At 28.6% G+C, this 20,894-nt stretch overlaps 2 protein-coding genes across 2 annotated transcripts; both read right to left on the minus strand.

Annotated features, from left to right (window-relative positions):
• Positions 1 to 3,802: 3,802 nt before the first annotated feature.
• LOC105363438 (caspase-1-like) lies at positions 3,803 to 5,115 on the minus strand. The gene is made up of 4 exons (XM_011501124.1): positions 4,890 to 5,115; positions 4,329 to 4,501; positions 3,911 to 4,058; positions 3,803 to 3,832 (listed from the first exon to the last, which is right to left on the minus strand). The coding sequence occupies exons 1-3, from the start codon at positions 5,032 to 5,034 to the stop codon at positions 3,975 to 3,977; spliced, it is 402 nt and encodes a 133-aa protein (XP_011499426.1). The 5' UTR covers positions 5,035 to 5,115; the 3' UTR covers positions 3,803 to 3,832; positions 3,911 to 3,974.
• A 71-nt stretch (positions 5,116 to 5,186) lies between these two features.
• On the minus strand, positions 5,187 to 11,140 carry LOC105363541 (uncharacterized). The gene is made up of 2 exons (XM_011501273.1): positions 10,785 to 11,140; positions 5,187 to 5,276 (listed from the first exon to the last, which is right to left on the minus strand). Exons 1-2 carry the CDS (start codon positions 11,058 to 11,060, stop codon positions 5,187 to 5,189), a joined length of 366 nt encoding a protein of 121 aa, XP_011499575.1. The 5' UTR covers positions 11,061 to 11,140.
• Between the last annotated feature and the right edge of the window lie 9,754 nt (positions 11,141 to 20,894).

Raw genomic sequence — 20,894 nt, forward strand, 5'->3', positions numbered from 1 at the left:
AATTTTAGTAAGAGTAGTAAAGTAACGTCTCGTAACATTAACTTTCTAAATACAATTAAATAAATCTTTCTGTAATTTAATACGTTTATTAAAAATAATAAATATTCCTCTTTACTAATTTCACTTATTATTTACATATATATATATATATATATATATATATATATTGGAAATTAGTATAATATTCTATTCTAAGTATAAGTAAACAATATTCTAAGTCAATATTTTAATTCAAATTTAACGAAAACTTACACGTTAATAAAATTATTTTTTTGTTTTTAATTTACATATTTTTAATATGAATGACGTTAGTAATTACAAATATTTTATTAAGAACAATATTTTCATTTATTTATTATTATCGATTATTAGCTCATGTTGAATCATTTAAAATATAATATTAAATACACAATTTATAAATAAAGTTATTCAATTTTTTCACGGAAATATTAATTTTACGAATAATATTCGTAATTTATATTATTGTTAAATGATATCTCTGAATTGTAATTTATTAAACGAAACAATTAAAATATATAATAATAAGATAAATCATTATAACAATTAATTTACTTATTTATCTTATAGTGACCTAAAGCTTTCCGAGTATCAGAATTGTAATACGCATCATTACAGGCTTATAATTTCGTTTACAAAAAACAATATTAATGTTAAACATTGATTGCATTATTAGGCCAAAATTAAATAAAATATGTTGCTTTTCTTGTTAACTGTATTTCAACAAAAATTCAATTTTAGTCTATAATAATACATTTAATATCATTATTACAAGGAACGTAAAAAGATTTGTTTATTCCTTACCTAGCCAAGAGCAAGATAAGCGACATCATTTTTTTATCATTTCAGATTAAAGTTGCAATCTTATTATGCAGATGTTTATTATTTTCTACGTTTTACCATTTCAATTATATATCTCTGTATTGTAAAAATAATATGTAATGACATTAATCATTCTAATATAAAAATAGTGTACTAAAATTGTATTTCGTTATTGTTTTAATAACTAATCGTTTAATCAATGCAATTTCAACTCATAGCATTTTTTCAAATATTATAATTATATTATTATGAAAATTAATTTTAACACTCTTTTGTGTTGAATTAACGTTAAGCTAACATGATGGGTATCAAATCAATAAATTAAAGTATCATATATCTATAATAATAATTATTATAAATAATATTAGATAATAATATTTTGCAATTTATTAATATAATAATTTCAAATAATATAATAGTACAAAATATCAATTTACAAAAAAGATAAATCTTACAATCTAGGGATCTTATTAATCTAAATAAACTTATATCTATATAAAAAATTATGAATAAATGTGATAAATAGTTAAGTAAAAAATATTATAATATTTTTTAAATTAAACGAATATTATAATATTATCACATATCTTAACAGTAACATTCCAGTTATGGGTACACAAATGATAAATTGAAAACTGTACACACACAAATACTACATTCATTAAAAATAACGTATTATTACAAAGTCTTAATTTGCGAATGAGTGTTTATATAATATTTCATTTAATTTTATTGGAAATAATTTTGTGTAAGGTTTTCTTTTCTACGATTCATTCATTTGTAAGATTGCAATACAAATATTATAAGATTGGCAGGCATTTTTTTTTAAGTGAAAAAGAACGATGAAAGTCAGCAAATATTCAAAAACTACTGAATGAATTATTGCAAAATTCAATAACTAATGCTAACTATATGTAATATGTAAAATAAACATTATGAAAATGATTTCTTATGTAATGTTAAATATAATATTTTTTCATTATAATTTATACCATTATTATCAAAGCACGAATAAACAATTATTATTAAAGGCTTATAATAATTAACAAAATATCTTTTAATCAAACATATTTTTAAAGATTCTTAAAACACTGACTTATTAATGAACGAGTTACGAAATAAATTGTTAAAAACAATTTATTTTAACAATATATAATAAAATTAATTTGTGCTCGTAAAATAATTGATTTGGATTTTATGTTTTATTTAAGACAAATCTTCTAATTCTTATGTATTTATATAATTTTTTACTATCAATATAAAAAAATATGTCATAATTTTATGTTCTTAGAATTTATTTTTGAAGACAACTAACCATATTTATCATAAATGATTGCTCTGATTTATTCATTTTATTAAAATATAATTTCCAGAGCAATTGTTATTTATGATATATATATTTTTGACTTATTAAAGATAGATATCACAACTAATTGGCACTTGTCAACTTTTTTCATTATATTCTCGATATTAAACTATAAATCGCATATTCAAATATTTCGAATTCTAAATATTAATTGTTTTCAAAAGTTCCCTTGTCAAATAAATAAAAAATTATTATATGAATCAATAGAATATGATATGTAATGAAAATGCTTTAAAAAGTCGTATAAATGATAATATGTTATATACAGTTTTAAATCTGTATGTATATCTGTATAATATATATAGTTTTATATCTGAATTTATGAAATGCAAACACATAAGCATGATGTGTGATAGTGCTTTACATGAAATTCATTCGGATGATTTTCATTAATAAATTGGTCGATTATTTGTAAATAAATATTCACTTGAAAGTAAATTGCCGAAATTTTTATTGTAAAATACGAGATCATTAAGAAAGCTTTTTTGAGTTAAAGTGAAAGATATTTTTTATACGTAATTATATAAAATAAAAGTGAAGCATATTTTTTTTATCGTACGTTTATATTGTTTAATGCACATTTTTCACACAATAATTATATTAATCTCTCTTTTAAATTCAAGACTTGCGCAAGAATTTAAATATAGTTTTTATATCAAATTAATCAAAATTTTATATCAATCACCTGAATTTAAAGAAAAAATACTAATTAGTTGAGAAATATAAAATTTGCAAATTCATTTTAGATTACAATGTAAAATATACACTTTCAGCTTGTATAACTCCATAAATACACCGGCGTATTTATTATCGAGTAAAGAAAATATATTTATAAAAATATTCTGCATTAAATGTAATGTTAAAAATCTTTTCAAAAATTTTATGTCACATATACATATTCACTTTCGTAATAAGATTATTGATAAAGATTTGATTGATTTGATAACATTAACATGTCCATTTAAAGGAGTTTCGAGAATCAAAATGTATCATTGCTTTAAAAAAAAGTACCAATATTTGTTGATATATTGCACACACTTGAAAAGTTATTATTTCGTGATCACATTAAACATCATATTTTCCCTCCGTTTTTCAAAATCAATTAGGAATTAATTGTTTGGAAACCAAAAGAATTTTCATTAATTGAAAAACTTTTAGAACATTGAGAGTTTAAAAATTTTTCAAAAATTTACTATTATATGAAGTACTTTTTAGTTTATTACATTGAATTTTAGAAACGATTTTTTAATTTGTAGAAAATAAATGTTTTTTACATACCAGTTAACAATATTTAATTAGCTCGCATAAACCTTATATATTAATTATTTCGAAAAATTATATTGGTAGAGAAATATTTTGTTTTATTTTGTACTAGAGTAACTACGTAATATTCTTTAGCAGTTGAAAGATATTTTTGTTATTTGTTTCTATAAAGCCATTTTCGTCATATTTCGTTTCCTTCGATAGAACTTATTCGTTTATACCATTCATGATATTTACGTTTCTTTGTTCATTCTTATAAAATTCTGTATAAATATAACGAGTATTCCTTTAATATTATTTATATCATCGTATGAACGTAATATTTCATAAATGTTAAGAATAATTTACTAAATTTAAGAAAATCTGTAATTACATGATCAGTCAATTAAGAATTTTTAAAATTAATGTATTGTATAGTAGAAGTAATAATATTACACGTACGTGGCAGGCGGTAAGTTATGCCATATAAAGTAACTGTCAAATTAGACAGTTTGTTACAAATGCTTTATTTTCTATTTATTTCATCAATATAATCGCTCTTTTGTTGAATTAAATGTGTTCCTCCATCTACCCTCGCTACTATACGTGCCTGCAATAAAGCGAAGAAACTGTTAAATCTGTTATATTTGTTTGTATATTTATATTTGCTTTATATTAAAATATATAGAATACAAAGCTACACAGTTTATTATTTATCCATTTAAAATCTTAATATAGCACAATACAAGAGTGATAACAATCACATTACGTGAATATATATCACATTCGTAATGATATTACATTACAATAATACATTTTTCAAATTAAAAAATAGTAAAGAATGAAATACGGATATTTTTTTTTTTAAATATTTCTTTACCTGAACGAAAATTAGCTTCGGTTTATCAGCCAGTGTCTGGATATTTGAAAGTGTTTCTTCATAAATATTTATTGGATAACATGCATCCAAGGCCCAGATAAGTCCTTTTGCCTCTCCATGTGTTAATATAAAGATACAAATACAGTCGTCCTTCTTATAATCATCGCTACTTACTAATGCAAAACAAAAGTCAATGTATCGAGGGACAATAGTTTATTTAAATATTGATAATGGATTCTACAATAGAATAATCTTAAACCACATTCAATGAGAAACCTTTTTAAATAAAATAATAAATGCAAAATAATGTGAAAGAATTTTGGTGAAATTATCACTCTTTCACTTACGAATGATTTTCTTCGCTAGATTCTTTTCATCTTAAATTAATGACATTTTACACATTGAATTTATATTTTGCTCAAATACTACATTTTATAATAGTTTGAACTAAATTCCATTCTAATATTTAATTTAATATTAATGTATTTAGTCCAATAAATATTCCTCTCATAGAATATAGCTTAATATTAAAAAAAAAATTTAGTGTAAGTAAGTAATTACAATTTGTAAGAAGTTTTTTTATTTGCTGATATGTGTAATCTTTGTAAATAAATACATCAAAACCTAAGTTTTTGAATGTCTGTTTTACAAGTGTGGCTTCGGCATCAGCACACCTACGTGTTCCCAAATTTTTATAGGTAAACATTTCATGACTTAAAATAATGCATTTAGCGCGATTCACTTGACTTATCTTATGACAATCCTGATGGCTAAGATTAATAATAGAGGTAGGACTGTAAAAAAATAATTAAACTGTTTAATATATTATATTTAGTATAAAGACATTTATTTATGTACTTACCTTTCAATAATAGTCGGCGCTTGTGTGTTAAAGCTCTCGTTCCGATTATCTTGTCCAGCCGCATCTCCAATTATAAAACCAGAAATCTGTAAAATATATCTGATCATTGAAGATATCCTTTTAATCAATCTATAATAATTATTAAATATGAAATACAATTCGAAACAATTGTTTATCAACGCTTTTGATTTTTTTATACTTCAAAATGGATCCATCAACGACAAAAAAAAAAGATATTTCTATAATTTTATTGATATTTTACATTTCATATAACTGCTAAATTATTAACTTCTGGAAGTTCGGCAATATTTATTCTATATAAACTTAACATTATCCCTAACTTATTATAGACTTTATTGATTAATATTAAATTCCTTCATACCATTGTACATATTTTATTATTAAAACCTATATATTAATGTCATATATTTAAATATAATAATTCAATGATGTAATTGAAATTCTTAACTTGCCTTAAAGAGGTTAGATAAAATTTGAGATAAAAGCGAAAGGGAGACAATAAGGGAAAGATTAATTAAGTTCATTAGAACACCACCTAATTAAATTCCACTACATAAACATCAATACGTGAACACGATGGATCCTAAATTTATTCAATTAGTACAAAATAATCCAATAAAATTCATTCTATCCCTGACTGGCGGTTATATTTTAATAAATATTATAAGCCATATAATTTTTATACACTCTGACTGATACATACACTTCATATTTGTATTTAACTTGTGTTTAAAGACTTTATTATTCTGTTAAATAAATATAGGCAACAGTTGTAAAAATACATGCTTTCAAAAATTAATTATACAATTAATTTGAATAAGCATAAATGCGTATTTAGAGAGTACGTTTATTAAATTACAGTGTATAATAAATAATGAATACGTAACTCACTGGATCAAAATACGAAACTTCACTTTTCATTTTACGCAATAGTATATTTCAATGTAAATATATATTAAGCTATATGAATTATTATATTAATTAATAAGCTCAATAAATACTATTCTCTATATTAGGGGTTCACTTTCTTATATTAGAGAAGTTTATTGATATTTAAAATAATACAAACACGAGCTTTTTATAATCTTTTAGTAATTTAATAGAAGCTCGAATAGTGCTTTAATAGAATAAATTTAAGTATTAAAAGATGTTTATATTAATGGAAACATTTATTTTTTATTATTAGTTTATTAGGAAAAGTAATGTCGCTTTTCCAATGAATGCTATTTATTCCTGTATTTTGAACTTGAAGACAACTTCATTTAAATTATATTGTTATTATATATTTTATTACCAAATATTATATTAATATTACCATTAATATTAATTTAATTAATATTACCATATTATAAATGGAAAAGTAAAAGGAGCATTTTTGACATATTTTGGTCTCCTGTTACTGAAAAGGTAAAAATACTGTACAAGTTAAAAAAAAAAATTGTGTGAAGTGTATGGAGAAGATGTGTTAATAGAACGCCAGTGACAAAACTAAGGAACAACAAAACTTATTTTTAACAATTGCGATATTTAAGATACATTAAATATTTTTAAATTAAAGTTAAAATTAAAATTGACAAACTTAACATAGAGTTATTATTGGAAATGAACTGTTAGATAAGGATAATTATTACCGTAAGAATAATGCATGTATAAAACGAGCTATTTATAATACTATAAGATACTCGAGTAATTTATCCAAAAAAAAAAAACATCTCGGTTTCATATGATTTGAAAGAAAAATATTTCCACCATTGTATTAATGATAGCTAATTTGTGGTGAAACTCAAAGAACTTAATCTAATTTTTGTTCGTAATAATGGTAAATTCGAGCAATTAATTTGATAACTTACTGATAGTATTAAAAAAAAAAAAAAAAGAACTAAATACTTCCATTTATCAGAATGCAAGCACAATGTATAGATCAGAAATATCTAGTATTCGTCTCGATAACGACAGATTTCTTCAGTACAATGACTCACCAGAAACTATATCTTTAATAGAATGCGAACTCGCCATATTCGTCAAATCAGGTACCCTTCGATTCAATCACTTATCCCAGTCTTTACCGAACTCTTTAAATGACAAAAAATTTCGTTCAAATAATGATGTTTATAAAGTTCACTTTCTAATACTTAAATATAAAGAATTGTTTAACGTGTAGTCACACTACTGCCAAAGTAATGGAAAATTATATTCCACTACAATTGTTGACAACAATTGTTAAATTAAATTTAGTTAAAAGAATTTTATTTCTATATAAATAAGTAAATCATCGGTATTCAAATAATACTCGATTTCATTGTTTATTAATTACTATAATTCAAAATAAATTCCATTCTAAATAATAATCTTAATAATTATATATCCAGCTTTTACTTAAAAATTAGAAATACTAAAATTTTAATAGCCGATTAAAAAATATATAAATCGTTATTAAAAAATAAAATTAAAAAAAAATTTCATTATTACATATTATCAACTTTGACATAATAAACACCATTTAAAAAAAAAAATATTTTCCTTATATTTATTACCGTGTATTATTTAAATATTTTATAAAAAATTTCATACATCTATTTAGCAAACTACGGTAATCTTTAAAAAGATTATTAGCAATCAAAGAATTTTGTATGCCATTTATTTGAATTCTGTAGATTACACAATTGCAATAAAATCATAAGTTTATCATTTATCGAATGCACATCCTCTCACATAAAAATATATCGATTTATGGGTGATTGGGGGTGATCATCGCCATTTTATTTCACTGTCCGCTCAGATTTTCAATACTTCATCACGCAGAAAAAAGCAACTTTTTAATAAAATATTTGAATTTACGAATATCCTCTATTTTCACCTGTCCCAAGAAACGTAATTTTATAATTTTAAATAATATTATTTATAAACGTCGAAATTTCTAAAGTAAATTTCTAAATATCATTCGCAAAAACATTAAAACTATTGTCACTTAATGGCCAAAATTATGCATAATAATATAAATTATTATAAAAATCTTGGTTATTACTTTTATATGTAATCTATGCATTTTGTTTTGAAGTAATCATATCAGTAATTATATTATATTCAGTATAATTTTTATTAAAAATAACCCTTAGCTTACTAAAGTCATAAAACTATTCCACCAATAATACAAAAATTAATGTAATGTGTAAATGTATATATATATACATTTTTTTATTTTTACAAGCATTTCCTTAACAATAAATGATAAAATAAGTTTTACTTATATAAGCCTGGAGACAAAATCCATTAATCACTCGATACATTTTCTGATTTAATAATTTTTATAAATGCTATTGTATTAATATTAATATTAATAACTTACATTAACTAAATTTATATTTCTGTGATTCAATTGACTATCGATTTTTAGGAAATTAATTATTTGTCAAACTAAATCAATTATTGATAGCAAAATGTATGTAGACGAAGAAGAAGTTATAAAACATTTTTATTTTTTTATATCTGTCATTGTTTTAAGTAGCTATTGTTAGTAAGGTAAAGGTATTTACACAATATAATTCACAATACAATTATATTTTAATATATTAATAATATTTTAACTAATTTCATGCTAACAGTATAATACAAATATTATGTTATGTATAAATATAAGTTTTTCATTGATTTTAGAAATAAATGGAATATAAATTAGTGTGAAGTATAAAATTCGACTACCTCCTAAAATTTTTTTAACAAAATTATCCCAAAATATATTTATTATATATTACATTATATGTAAAATCTTTATTTATATTCTATACAATTTTATAATATATCTATTGTGCATTATAAATGTTCAACTATATTTGAAAAAGAATTATAAGAAAAAATATATAACTTGTTGTTGAATATAATTTACTTTTCTCAAATCATTTTCAAAATATAGATTTTAAAATATGAATTTATTATAATGTATCTTACTTAAATTGATTTACGATTCATTTGCTTATATCCTACATTATTGAAAACTACTTTTATTTATAAGAATATACAACCAACGATTTATACAACATTCAAAGTCGTTGCTAATGAATGCAGCAGCGTGAGCTTTCAAAAGGGAATAAGTTACGTTCGTAAAGTTAAATGTTTACATATACATATACAAATGCGTAGTCCCATACGTGCGTGTGTCCGTATGCTTTGACGCGTGTACATGTATATGCCTACGGTATCTTCACTGACTAGGATATTGGTTTTGCTTTGAATGTTTGTTAGATGATAGAAGGATATTTTTAAATAATGTTTATACATATTAGAAAAATGAATGTAATTTATTAAAATTTTAAATAAAGTAAAGAATTTTTTTTTAATATCTTGTATTCTTATAAAAAAAAAGAGGTATAATATTCAAGATTTAATGTAGTTATTATTTCAAATTACAAATGACAGTATTAATATGTGTAAAGTTTGATGTTTTATATACTTTTGGGAATAAATATTGTACGTTAACATTTCATATTTATTTACGGCAACTGCTTTCCTAATTTTATAGATTGTTGCAGTTTTGCAAATTCATTGTTTCATAAGGAATGTACTGCAAAGCATAATTATTTTCTATTTACGAATTTTATAATTATAGTCAATTGTATAATTTCATCGTATAAGTATTCTGTCTGGAAGTCTGGAAAATAAATTTAAATGACGCATTCAAAGTATAATTTCACTAATTTTCTCTCTATGAAGTACTGTGTAAGAAATTTTATCGTAAACTTATATAAATGATAATAGCTCTCTTAGTAATACATTAGCCAGATAAACTTCTAAATATCACAGACGATATCATAAAATTGATGTTAAGATCTTACATTTGATTGCATAAAAAAACATTTTATACAGTGGTATAATAAAAAGTATTGGAAAATAATTGGAAAATTGTGCATCTTTATGATTTGGAAACAATGTGTTTATAATGCAATTTGTTTAGAATATTAAACATAATATTAATTATAATATTAACATTATAATAATATATTGTCTATAATTGATATAAAGTGATAGATGAAAATATTAAGCGAATTAGAGATGTGTTCGTGGATGGACATAGGTGAATTAGTCCGGAGTCTCTTAGTCAGTAATTAACGCGTAATATGCATTTGCCTGCACAGAGCCGTAATATACGCGAGAGAAAATTCATGGTACAATGAGCTTCCTCCACGATCAACATTACCTTATAATCCGATAATGCCATGCGTCCTGTATTAAAGCGATCTTAGGAATTTTCGGTAAATAATGTAATGGTCGCGAGGTTCGACTATGTAACACTATGAAGTTTAGGGCTCGACGAGCAATTCATTGATCGAGAGATCGCAATATCTGCCACATATGGATTATTCTTGAGACGAGGAAATAAATCGCACATAGACCTAAAGACATAAAAGGAAAGACTCGGGAGGGGCCTACCCCCTACTCAACAATCAAAAATAAAAGTATCCACATGACGCAATCGTTTCCTCGTCGCGCCGTCACCTCGCAATGCAAGAGAAATAAAAACAAAGAAGCAGGTGATTACGGCGAATAAAAGAGACCTAGGGACTGAAGAAGGATCGTACCGTCTCGGGTTCCTCGGTAATGTATGTTGGCGAGTAGGTGACGCGGTTGAACCAGTGCAGTATCATCTCGAGGTCGGTGTCGCATTGGTCGAGTCTATTCCTGAGGGTATGCGCGGCGCTCCAGAGCTTGTCGATGTTTCGCTCGGTATCGGTGAGTCGCGCGCCGTGTGACCGACACCTGTCGCAGCCCTGCTCCTCCTCTTTGCCCTTGACGATCGGGGCGCCGACCTCGCCGCCGAGGCCGAAGCAGCTTAATGCGCTTCTCAGGTACTCCATCTCGTGTGCCTATAAACACGGACCTTCTCTACTTGAGCGGAATCTTCATTCGCCGACGATGGGCCTCACGGTGTCCTCGGCGATCGCCCGGCAACTGACCGCCAACCGAAGCTGGTGCAGGTTTAAACCTGCAGCGGAGCTACGCGCGCTCGCGGTAGTGGGAGAGACTGTAAGAGAAAGTACGCGAGGCGGGGACGGGTTGACCTTCCGTCTCCCTCGCTCTCCCACAATCAGACGAGCATTCGAGCTGAGACGCTCTCTCACTCGCACGCTCTCTCTCTCTCTCTCTCCCTCTCGTCGTCTTCCTCAACTTTTCGCGAACGACTATCTCATTCGCTCGTGCACGGTATGGAAAAAACAGGAGCATGTACAGCAAGGAACGGCCGCTAAGCAGTTTTTCGATGCGTCATGTGTACTCGGCCGAAGCGCGAACTTGGCATGTGCGCGAACTGATATTTATTCCGCATTCGGGAGAACGGACTGATCGGCAACAGCCAAACTGGGATAGAACTGAATTTCGAAGGAGGTCGGTCGTGGGAACAATTTCACGGCGAAGTCGGGCGCAGGTTGGAATCGCAACTTTGGAATGCCTTTCCGAAAATTTTCGGACTCTCCTTTACACCATTCCCCTATTCAGATTTACAGTTATGAAATTTTTCCCGCCTCTCCTCCGATCCACCCCCTCTCTCCAATCTTCCCTCGCTCTCGCTCTCTCTTTCTCGCGTGATTTTTCAGTCCGCGACGATTACCACTACCTCTACCGAAACTCACAAGCCTGGCAACTTCCGAAAAATTTCAAGCCAGCTTAGCAACAAGAAAATAGATTTCAAAAAGTGCCGAATCCTAAGATTCGTAATAATGAACTACGGAGGATCGATCGTTTAAAAAGTCCGCTCCATGTAGAAAAGCGTTTATTTTTATTTCGAAAAATCGAACTTTCATTATCCGAGGACGACCTGTTTCGTATTTCTAATTTCCGTTTTTATGAAAGATCTTCTATTTCTTTGTATAAATTTTACTCTTCTAATACAACTTCCTCCCGTCCTCCCGCCGTTACTTATTCCGGCTCACTCACTCGCTCGTACACGCACACGTGCGCGCGCGTGCACACACTAAAAAAAAAAAAAAAAAACACACACACACACACACGTACACTTTCTCTCTCTCTCTCTCTCTCTCTCTCTCTCTCTCTCTCTCTCTCTCTCTCTCTCCCTCTCTCTCTCTCCCTCTCTCTCTCTCCCTCTATTTTTTTCTCCATATCATATGTATACTCTTTTTCCAGCGGGAATCTTTCTCGCTTTTTTCTCTATTTGTCTTGGACTTCGACAAGAATTGACGCCGCCGTCGCCGCCGCCGCCGCCGCCGCCGCCGCCGCTACCGCCACCGCCACCGCTACTGCCACCACTGTCGGTTCTAACAGGCGCGTCGAACTCGGATGAGTCATCCATACAGCATGGTCAAGGCGAAAATTGCCAGCTTCAAAACAAAGAAAGATGAAAAGAAATCAGCGAGCGAGAGCGCGATACGCGTAAGCAAATTAATAGCGGCCGCATGGAGAAATGGAGAAAGGGAAAAAAGGGGGTCCGACGATAAGTGCGCACGCCGTTATTACGCAATACTCTACGTGCGTCCTATTCTTAGCTTAAAAATCGAGATTACTAAGAATTTTATGCTTGCGCTTTATTTACCTACAAGGAAATTATCGTATGCTGAGTACCTGCTATACTATCTTAATATAGGAGCATTATTTTTGTCCAACAAAATACAATTAACTCACTGCATTTAATTATGTGCAATTAAAATCAATTTCATTGATGATATGCTGGACAGCTAGAGGGTACGACGTTCAGATACTTTCGCAAAACAGCGATTATTTATTAACGAATACGTATGCACATGAATTGTTTTTATAATACACACTGCTAATGAAGTATTAATTATGTGTATTAATTGGAGTAAGTATAATCGAAATTTGAACGGTTTCCGAAGCAGAGCTTAAGATCGTCCTCTTTCCCGACGCTACTCTTTATTATCAAGAGCCCTCCTCCCTTCTGCCACATGCCACAGGTGAGCCGGACGTCAAGATAATTTACTGGGGAATGTGTGTGTGCGCGCGCGCCAACAACGAGTCGAAGGGTTATCCGCCAGACCCAAGTTCCAGTTTTCCGCGTGCCAGCGCTATTTATTCCCTACCTTCTTTCTTTCTCTTACGACTTTCCATATCGGGCGTTCTGACGCATGACTTTGCTCTAAGCTACCGAGACTATCTTTACAACAAGACGGGAGATCCATTCGATGGGCCTAGATCATTGCTATCAATGACCTCACCTTGCAGGCTTCCGTACAACTGAGATTTCACTTGGTGGCTTGTCGCACATATCAATTTCTCTCGCCTTCGTCACTTTGTTTCCAGTATTTTTTCTCTCTATTGTTATTGAAAATCGCTGACGCTCGTCCGCATGTTCTTTCAATAATTTCGTGAATAACTTGTAAATAACACTGGATAAAGATTGACAAAGGAACAAAATTTATGTGCATCGACGCTTGGAATTGCAGTGGAAACGGAGGAATATAATTTCTGACACTCTTTTCAAAAATATGTACACATTATTCGAATTGTCTTTATATTTGACTTCGATTTATTCATGCCTTAATTTTAATTAACCTTGACTTATAAAATCAGCGACACTCATTAAAGTTCTATTCGTTATATCTGTTCTTATTCAAGCTTGTAATGTGTCGTTGGATTAAAAGGATATTGTATCGATAATTTATTCAATGTCATTTTCTTGTTTTTGTGAATTGTAATACCCGAGAACCTAAACAAGAGGCTATTAAAAAAGAAATATTTTTCGACGAGATGAAACAAGACCGAGGTCAACCATCGCGTATTAAATAAAACTTTCTTGTCAATAATGTGCGAAGCCATGCCATATAAATAGAAATATTTTTAACTTCCGCGGGGAAATAAACTTGGCGATTACAGTTGCGCCAACAAAGATTACTTAGATCATTGGCTTTTAAACGTAAAAGTATACAGTAAAGTAAGTGAGCGAGGGATCGACCGATGTGATTCAATATCCCCACTATTGAGCGCCACGTGCCACCTCCCATACCACATAACTACACCTACTCCATGTGCTCCAGGCACAAGTTAGTGAGAAATGCAGTGACGGCTGAGTCGCCGCTATATCGCGTGTGCGCGCGCTCGAGTCTCAGGAGACGTGTCATGGATCTGAAAGGTATTGGCATACTGATTAACTATTATTTAATGAGCTACTTCCATGTAGGCATTTATTCTCAGAATAACATGTGATATCAAATAAATATTACATACAATTAGAGTCTATGTTTACATTTAAATAAAGATATTAAATAAATGCTGTATTAATATAATACGGGTATTTATATCTATTGCTCTTATTGTTCTCTTTAGACGATCGTTCACTACTTACTAGTTCTCTAAAAACATCAGTGTTTTGAACTTTTTAACACGTAGACCTTAGAGTGTCTCGTATATTTGAAAATAATGAAATGTATTATACACTTTAAGACCTTAAAGTTTATATATTTAAATTTTAATAGGAATATACATGTTTAAAATTTTGAAAGACTGAAGTATCTCTCTCTCTCTCTCTCTCTCTCTCTATATATATATATATATATATTGATACACTGAAATAAAAAAATTACGATAACAAAATTAGCGATTTTCATTACACTTGATATTACGGCAACTCTTAAGTTAAGAAAAGCTATTAACGCTTACATAACGAGTTACATTATTATGTTTACTTTTATCGATTACGTTATGATTATTATAATTCGGTTATTATGAAAAGAGGAACATTTTACAATTATCAATATTCTATCGATTTGTTGATAAAAAGCAATTATAATTTCAAAAAAGAGTATCACAATTCTATATATAGTCTTGAATCGAGAGACATCCAGTAGTTATTGATATGATAGGTCAGAAAAATTTCAAAGAGTCATGTAAGTTAGGACAAGAAGATGACAAAATTATGTGACGCGAGTAGATAAGAAACGGCTATAGTAACTAAAAATATACAAATAAGCCAATACAAATGCATATTATAAACAAACAAAAGTTTAAACAAATTAAAACAATTAATTTATACTAAAATTTATAAATAAATAACATGCTGTATAAAAACCGATAAAATACTCTTGTACAATGTCTAATCACTTGAATATATGCTTTGATTTAAATTTGAATAAAAACCTTACATATTTAAAACGTTAAAATAATTTCTTCCCTTATAGATTTTATACATAAAAGCTTATTGAACATAATTGAATAATTAAATTGTACATTTATTTGCGTTCTAAAAAATAACAATCTTGTATCTTATACATACATTATAGTTAAAGTAGACCTGGATAAAATTGAGAATTATTCTATATTGATGATTTATTACTATATATATATATATATATATATATATATATATAGTCACGTATTAACGATGAAATAATTCATAAGTGTATAATTTATAAAAATTTTTACATACTATTATATAATTTAATTTTTAATAGTTCTTAACAACAATTATTCAACGATTTATATAATTAACCGACGTTCCCTTTTTCGCAAGTTTTTTTTTCTACAGTAATAACATGGCTTTTAGTAATAAATAATATTTCACAGTATAAATAGGACAGTTATGAAATATAAAGATTAAAAAAATAGAGGCCAAACAAAAGATAAACGAGATACCGCGAGAGTTCGATTAAGATCAAAACGCTCAATGCTGAAACCGTAACTTTAAAATAAAGTGTGCTCAAGGAAATATATGTATTTTTCAAGATATAAATATATTAATGCAAAATTAATTTGGTACTATTAAGGGAGCCACGATAACGCTTCATGAATAAACGTTAATATGATCGCATAGAGAAAAATCAATATGAGACTTATATAAATTATCGAGTACGAGAAACTTATTGTACGGTTTTAGATTTCAATACATCAATTTAGAATAAGCAAACACTTATTTAAAACAAAGAATTTCCTATATTTATTTATACTTTTAGTCATGTATCATCCCTGATGATACATCTTTTACACACTCATGGATCAGTTCTTTGACATAGCTGATGCTCAATACACTTTATCGCTGATTATTTTTCTTTATCAATTTGATAACATGTACTAATTTAATTGGCGCCATACTTTTCTTATTAATGTGAAAAATTTTATTACTTTATAATCAATATTTTCACTTGTTATTTTTATCCTTGAAAATGATTATTCATAGATAACATACACTAAATTAACAGCTTTAATATTTATATAAAAAGTAATCCAAGTATAGTCTAATGTTCATTAAATTCATATCATTGTACACAAAATTTATTAATCTGATATTATAACAACCCTAGATTCAATGTATATATTACTTGAATTAAAAATATAATATTTTTTAAAATTATGATTTATAAGCCATTGTAAATAATAATTATAAATTCACACACACACACACACACACACACACACACACACACACACAATAGGAATACATGGCGCTTTTTTAATATAATGAATATTATCGATTTCATTAATAATTGAAATAGCCAAATATCACAAGAGTATATAATTTATTCGAATCTTATCTATCATTTTAGAAAAAAAAGATATTTTAAATAGATAAGAAGATATTGATCACAATACCTAAGATATTCATTTCAATTTAGTAGAAAAGCACAATGAGGTATACATTCTATAATTATTGAATGTATTAATTAGAAAATACGAAATATTGGGTTATTGAATTTTTAAATTTGCATATTTTGAATCATAATTCTGCTCGGAAATGTCCGACACAATAAATTGCAGTAATATGAGATTACTGTATCAGTCCCAATAAAATTCCCATTATTGTTATGTATCAAGCAATAAAGATCTTTGTAACATAATGGACAAATATGTAAAAAATGTCCGCATACATAGATTGAATATCGCTAATTATGGTCGATTGATACTTTTCTTGTTGTTAATTAATAACATAAAATACGCGGTTTGGACTTACCGATTACCAAGTCATTTGTTATTTTATCAATTATAGCTAATTACAATATTTCAACAATAATTAAATAATATTATATTCATCAACTGCATAATAAAATTAAATATCAATAAATATAATTGCACTTATAAAACTATATATTACAGCTAAATTTATGCATAAATTTTAATATTAATAAAATAATTATAAACTGGAATATCGTATGTAGATTCCTAATATATATCAAGAGCCTTACGGTTAGTAAAAAACTTCATGCTGCTATGCTTGTATGTGACTCACAATATTTTTCGAATGAATAGTAATAATTATTATTAATAGTACGATATGTTTTGCTTGCATTAAAACTTCTAAATAATAATTCATCGTTCCTCGATAATACATTTAAATAGTAAATATAGTTTTGTAAAAAATGTATGTTCGCAAAAACAACTAAAAAGCCTTTATATTACATGGATTGGTATAAGATGTTAATATAAGTTGCCAAGATAAGAATTAATTTAATTAGAATATAAAGTCAAATCCAGAATTTTTCCTATTATAATTTAAATTAGAAAAAAAAAAACAGTACAATCTAATAATTATTCTTCATTATTTTATAATATACTTCGCTCGCAGTCTAATATAAAGGGAAGTAGACAATAAACGAATACATACAATAATCTACTGAATCTCTTTTACATATCTACATGAAGAATATCGAGTGCAAACTTTTCTAAACTCATCCTAAAAAGAAAAAAGATGACGTTATGAGTATTTAATAATTGGGATTAAATTATAAAATTATTACTATTATTGGTTTATTGTCCCGCGATTTGTCAATGCGAGTGAAAATTAAATTGCAAACATAAGTTTGATTTTTGTTTAACTTAGACTACAAATATTTTATGTGATATCGTTTTTTTTATCCTCGTCTTTACGTTACGATTAATGCATTTTCATTGTTGCGATATGTGTAACGATATGCGACCAAAAGTTTTTCACAAACATTAATTAAAAAGGTTTTTATTACGATACTAAATTTTCTAAGTCTAATATAATTAATTTCTCACTAGTAGCTTAATAATTATAAGGACATTTGTCACAGATTTTGAATACATGAGTAATCGTTTATGAAAGAAAGTTATACAGAACATTACTCTCTCAAATATGTATTTTAAAATTATTATTATAAATATAAATAAAATCGCCAACATATAATCAGACGGAATTTTATAAAGAAGATCTTATAGAAATATCAGTTGCTTCTGATAATAAATATTTGCGTCACTTACCTACCATCGCGCAGTTTTATATCATATCGATTCTCCATACAAAATCCAAATAATTTAGACGAAATATGTTCCAATATTAAGTATTGTAATAATTATCAAAATATTTAATTATAATCTGACAGCATTCTTGACATCCACCATCTTTATATTTATATTAACGTTGAAGAATATTGACAACTCAGAATTTTCACATCTAGATTTATTTGATGCTCGTATTATTGATCAGCTCCACCGTGCCTCTACGCATTTTTTTTGTCCAGCATAATAATTGATAAGTCTAACGTTTCCCAATCAATCAAATCGTAATGCACGAGTTCGTAAAGAATTTGTAGAGCGACCTAAGCACGTATGCCTATCGTTTCAAAAAAGAAAAGCCACCCGAATCCAGGAATTGGCTCATGCCCAAATCATCGGATGAAACTCCGGTGAAAGATCGCGGCGAATATTTTTGCACTCCAAATGATTGAATGTCCCCGCGAGATAACGCACACGCGTTAAGCGGCCAGTAATCAAAAGAGCGATAAGGAGCGCGGCGAGGTAAGGCATCGATAGAGACGAGCTGCTTGACGAATCGCATCGTAGAACACAGTGGCGCTGCTCCATCTTGGTCTTCCCGTTTACATAGCGTCTGAAATGGGTGTTGAACGGCCCTCGGCAAAGCGTCGTCGAATCGAGCGTCGGAGGCGAGAGCAGCGTTGTCCTGCTCTTTTTCCGTCGTGCCTCTTTACGCTCCCGCCCTACCGACGCAGGCGGAGCAAAACGCCCAAGCGAAGCCCGGCCGCATGGCTGCTACCGCCTGCATTCGCTTTGTCCAACGACTGCGTACTAGGAGAGCAACGATGACCTGGTTGGCCCCACGGAGCCCGGAGCCCACGAGCGACGTCTCCAGGATACTTTCCGCTAAATTATCCCCGGCTCTACCTCCTTCGGCGCGTCAACGCGTGCGTGCGTGCGTGCATGCGTGCATTGTGCCGGCATTGATGACGTTGTTGGTTAGTATTAATGCGGATCGCGAGGCTCGAGGTGTAAAACCCGAGCTGACGTTTATTTGCGTGGCTTAACCACCATTAAGTGTCAAGTAATCGAAATTTTTACCCTCATTATTTGTTGTTCTAAAGTTTTATCGTTTTATCCAGGCGATTAATATCCGAGGAGTTTCAATGAAGCATATTCATCAACGTAGAATAAGACATTCATATTCCTACGATATTCCATATGATGATTATTTACAAACAAAATATATAAATGTATGTGTGCATTTGTGTATGTGCGCATGTGTGCATGCATGTATTCGCGCGCGCGCGAGCGTGTGCATAGGTTGGATCAATTTTTACTTTATAGGAAATATTTCAAATTTATTTACACAATCTTCCCGTATGATTGATTTAAGCAATGAACAATTTACTTGTATTTTTCTTTACCAATAATTCAGATTTAATTGCTTAAAATAAAATTGTTATAGGTTAGATTTTAAAAGATAGATTTACAACATTTTACTATATCTTGGCAATGTTTTTATAAATTTTAAAAGTACAATATTATTTAATTAACGAATATAGTGTACGGAACTGCAATGTAATTTTACATCAGTTGCGATTAAATTTTATAAATTCTCTATCATGGAGTAAGTAAGAGTAAACGTAAATATTGAATAACGGAAAATATACGATTATTTAGTATAACAATAAATTTGAATTCAAATTATGCATTAAATTATGTGATATAAGTATAAGTTTTACAATATTTACAATAACAATGTTTATTACTGCGTCGAAATAAATTAAAGTCTAAGCAAAACTTGTGACATTTTGGTTTCTTACGTTGTTGATGCATACGAACTCTTTTCTTTCTTTTCATTTTGTCTTGCAAATACGTGGATATTTTTCTTAATATTATTTTCTCGTTGTTTGTATTGGGCATACATAAATTCCCATCTTTGTTTATTTCCATTAAATGATTTACATCAGAACAATATTTTCCGACCTAATCAATCAACACATAATTTCGATTAAAATATGCTAATAAATTTGAAAACTATATTTCGTAATAACTTTTCCAAAATAATTCCCATAAGTATATAAATAAATTTAGAATTTAGAAAATATTTTTCTTCGTTCTAAGCTTGTGTGTTCAACATCGTTTGCAATAGAAATTTTTTTTTTTAAATATCTAGGAAGTCTGCGATAAGGATTAGTGTTACTCGGATCTAAAAATTTAATTGTATCGTTGTATAGTGACTTAGGCCAAACTGACATATGATTAAAAATTTTTTTTGAACATAAAACAGTTTTGAAAAGGAAAAGTACATTGATATAGTGGATGTTGATATACCAATTCCATTTTCCTATCGCTTATTTTATGATTACTCGATGCATTTTTACCACCAGTTTTATTACTTTTACCAAGTTTTTCGAGCTTTCTGTCTTCAGCAGGTTCATTTGGGCCAAGTAATTCAATTAATCTATTTTTAATGTCGATTTTACTTCGTTTGCTTGTACTGCGATCTAGGTTAA

This window comes from Ceratosolen solmsi, unplaced genomic scaffold (assembly GCF_000503995.2).
Source record: "Ceratosolen solmsi marchali unplaced genomic scaffold, CerSol_1.0 scaffold57, whole genome shotgun sequence".
NCBI lineage: Eukaryota > Metazoa > Arthropoda > Insecta > Hymenoptera > Agaonidae > Ceratosolen > Ceratosolen solmsi.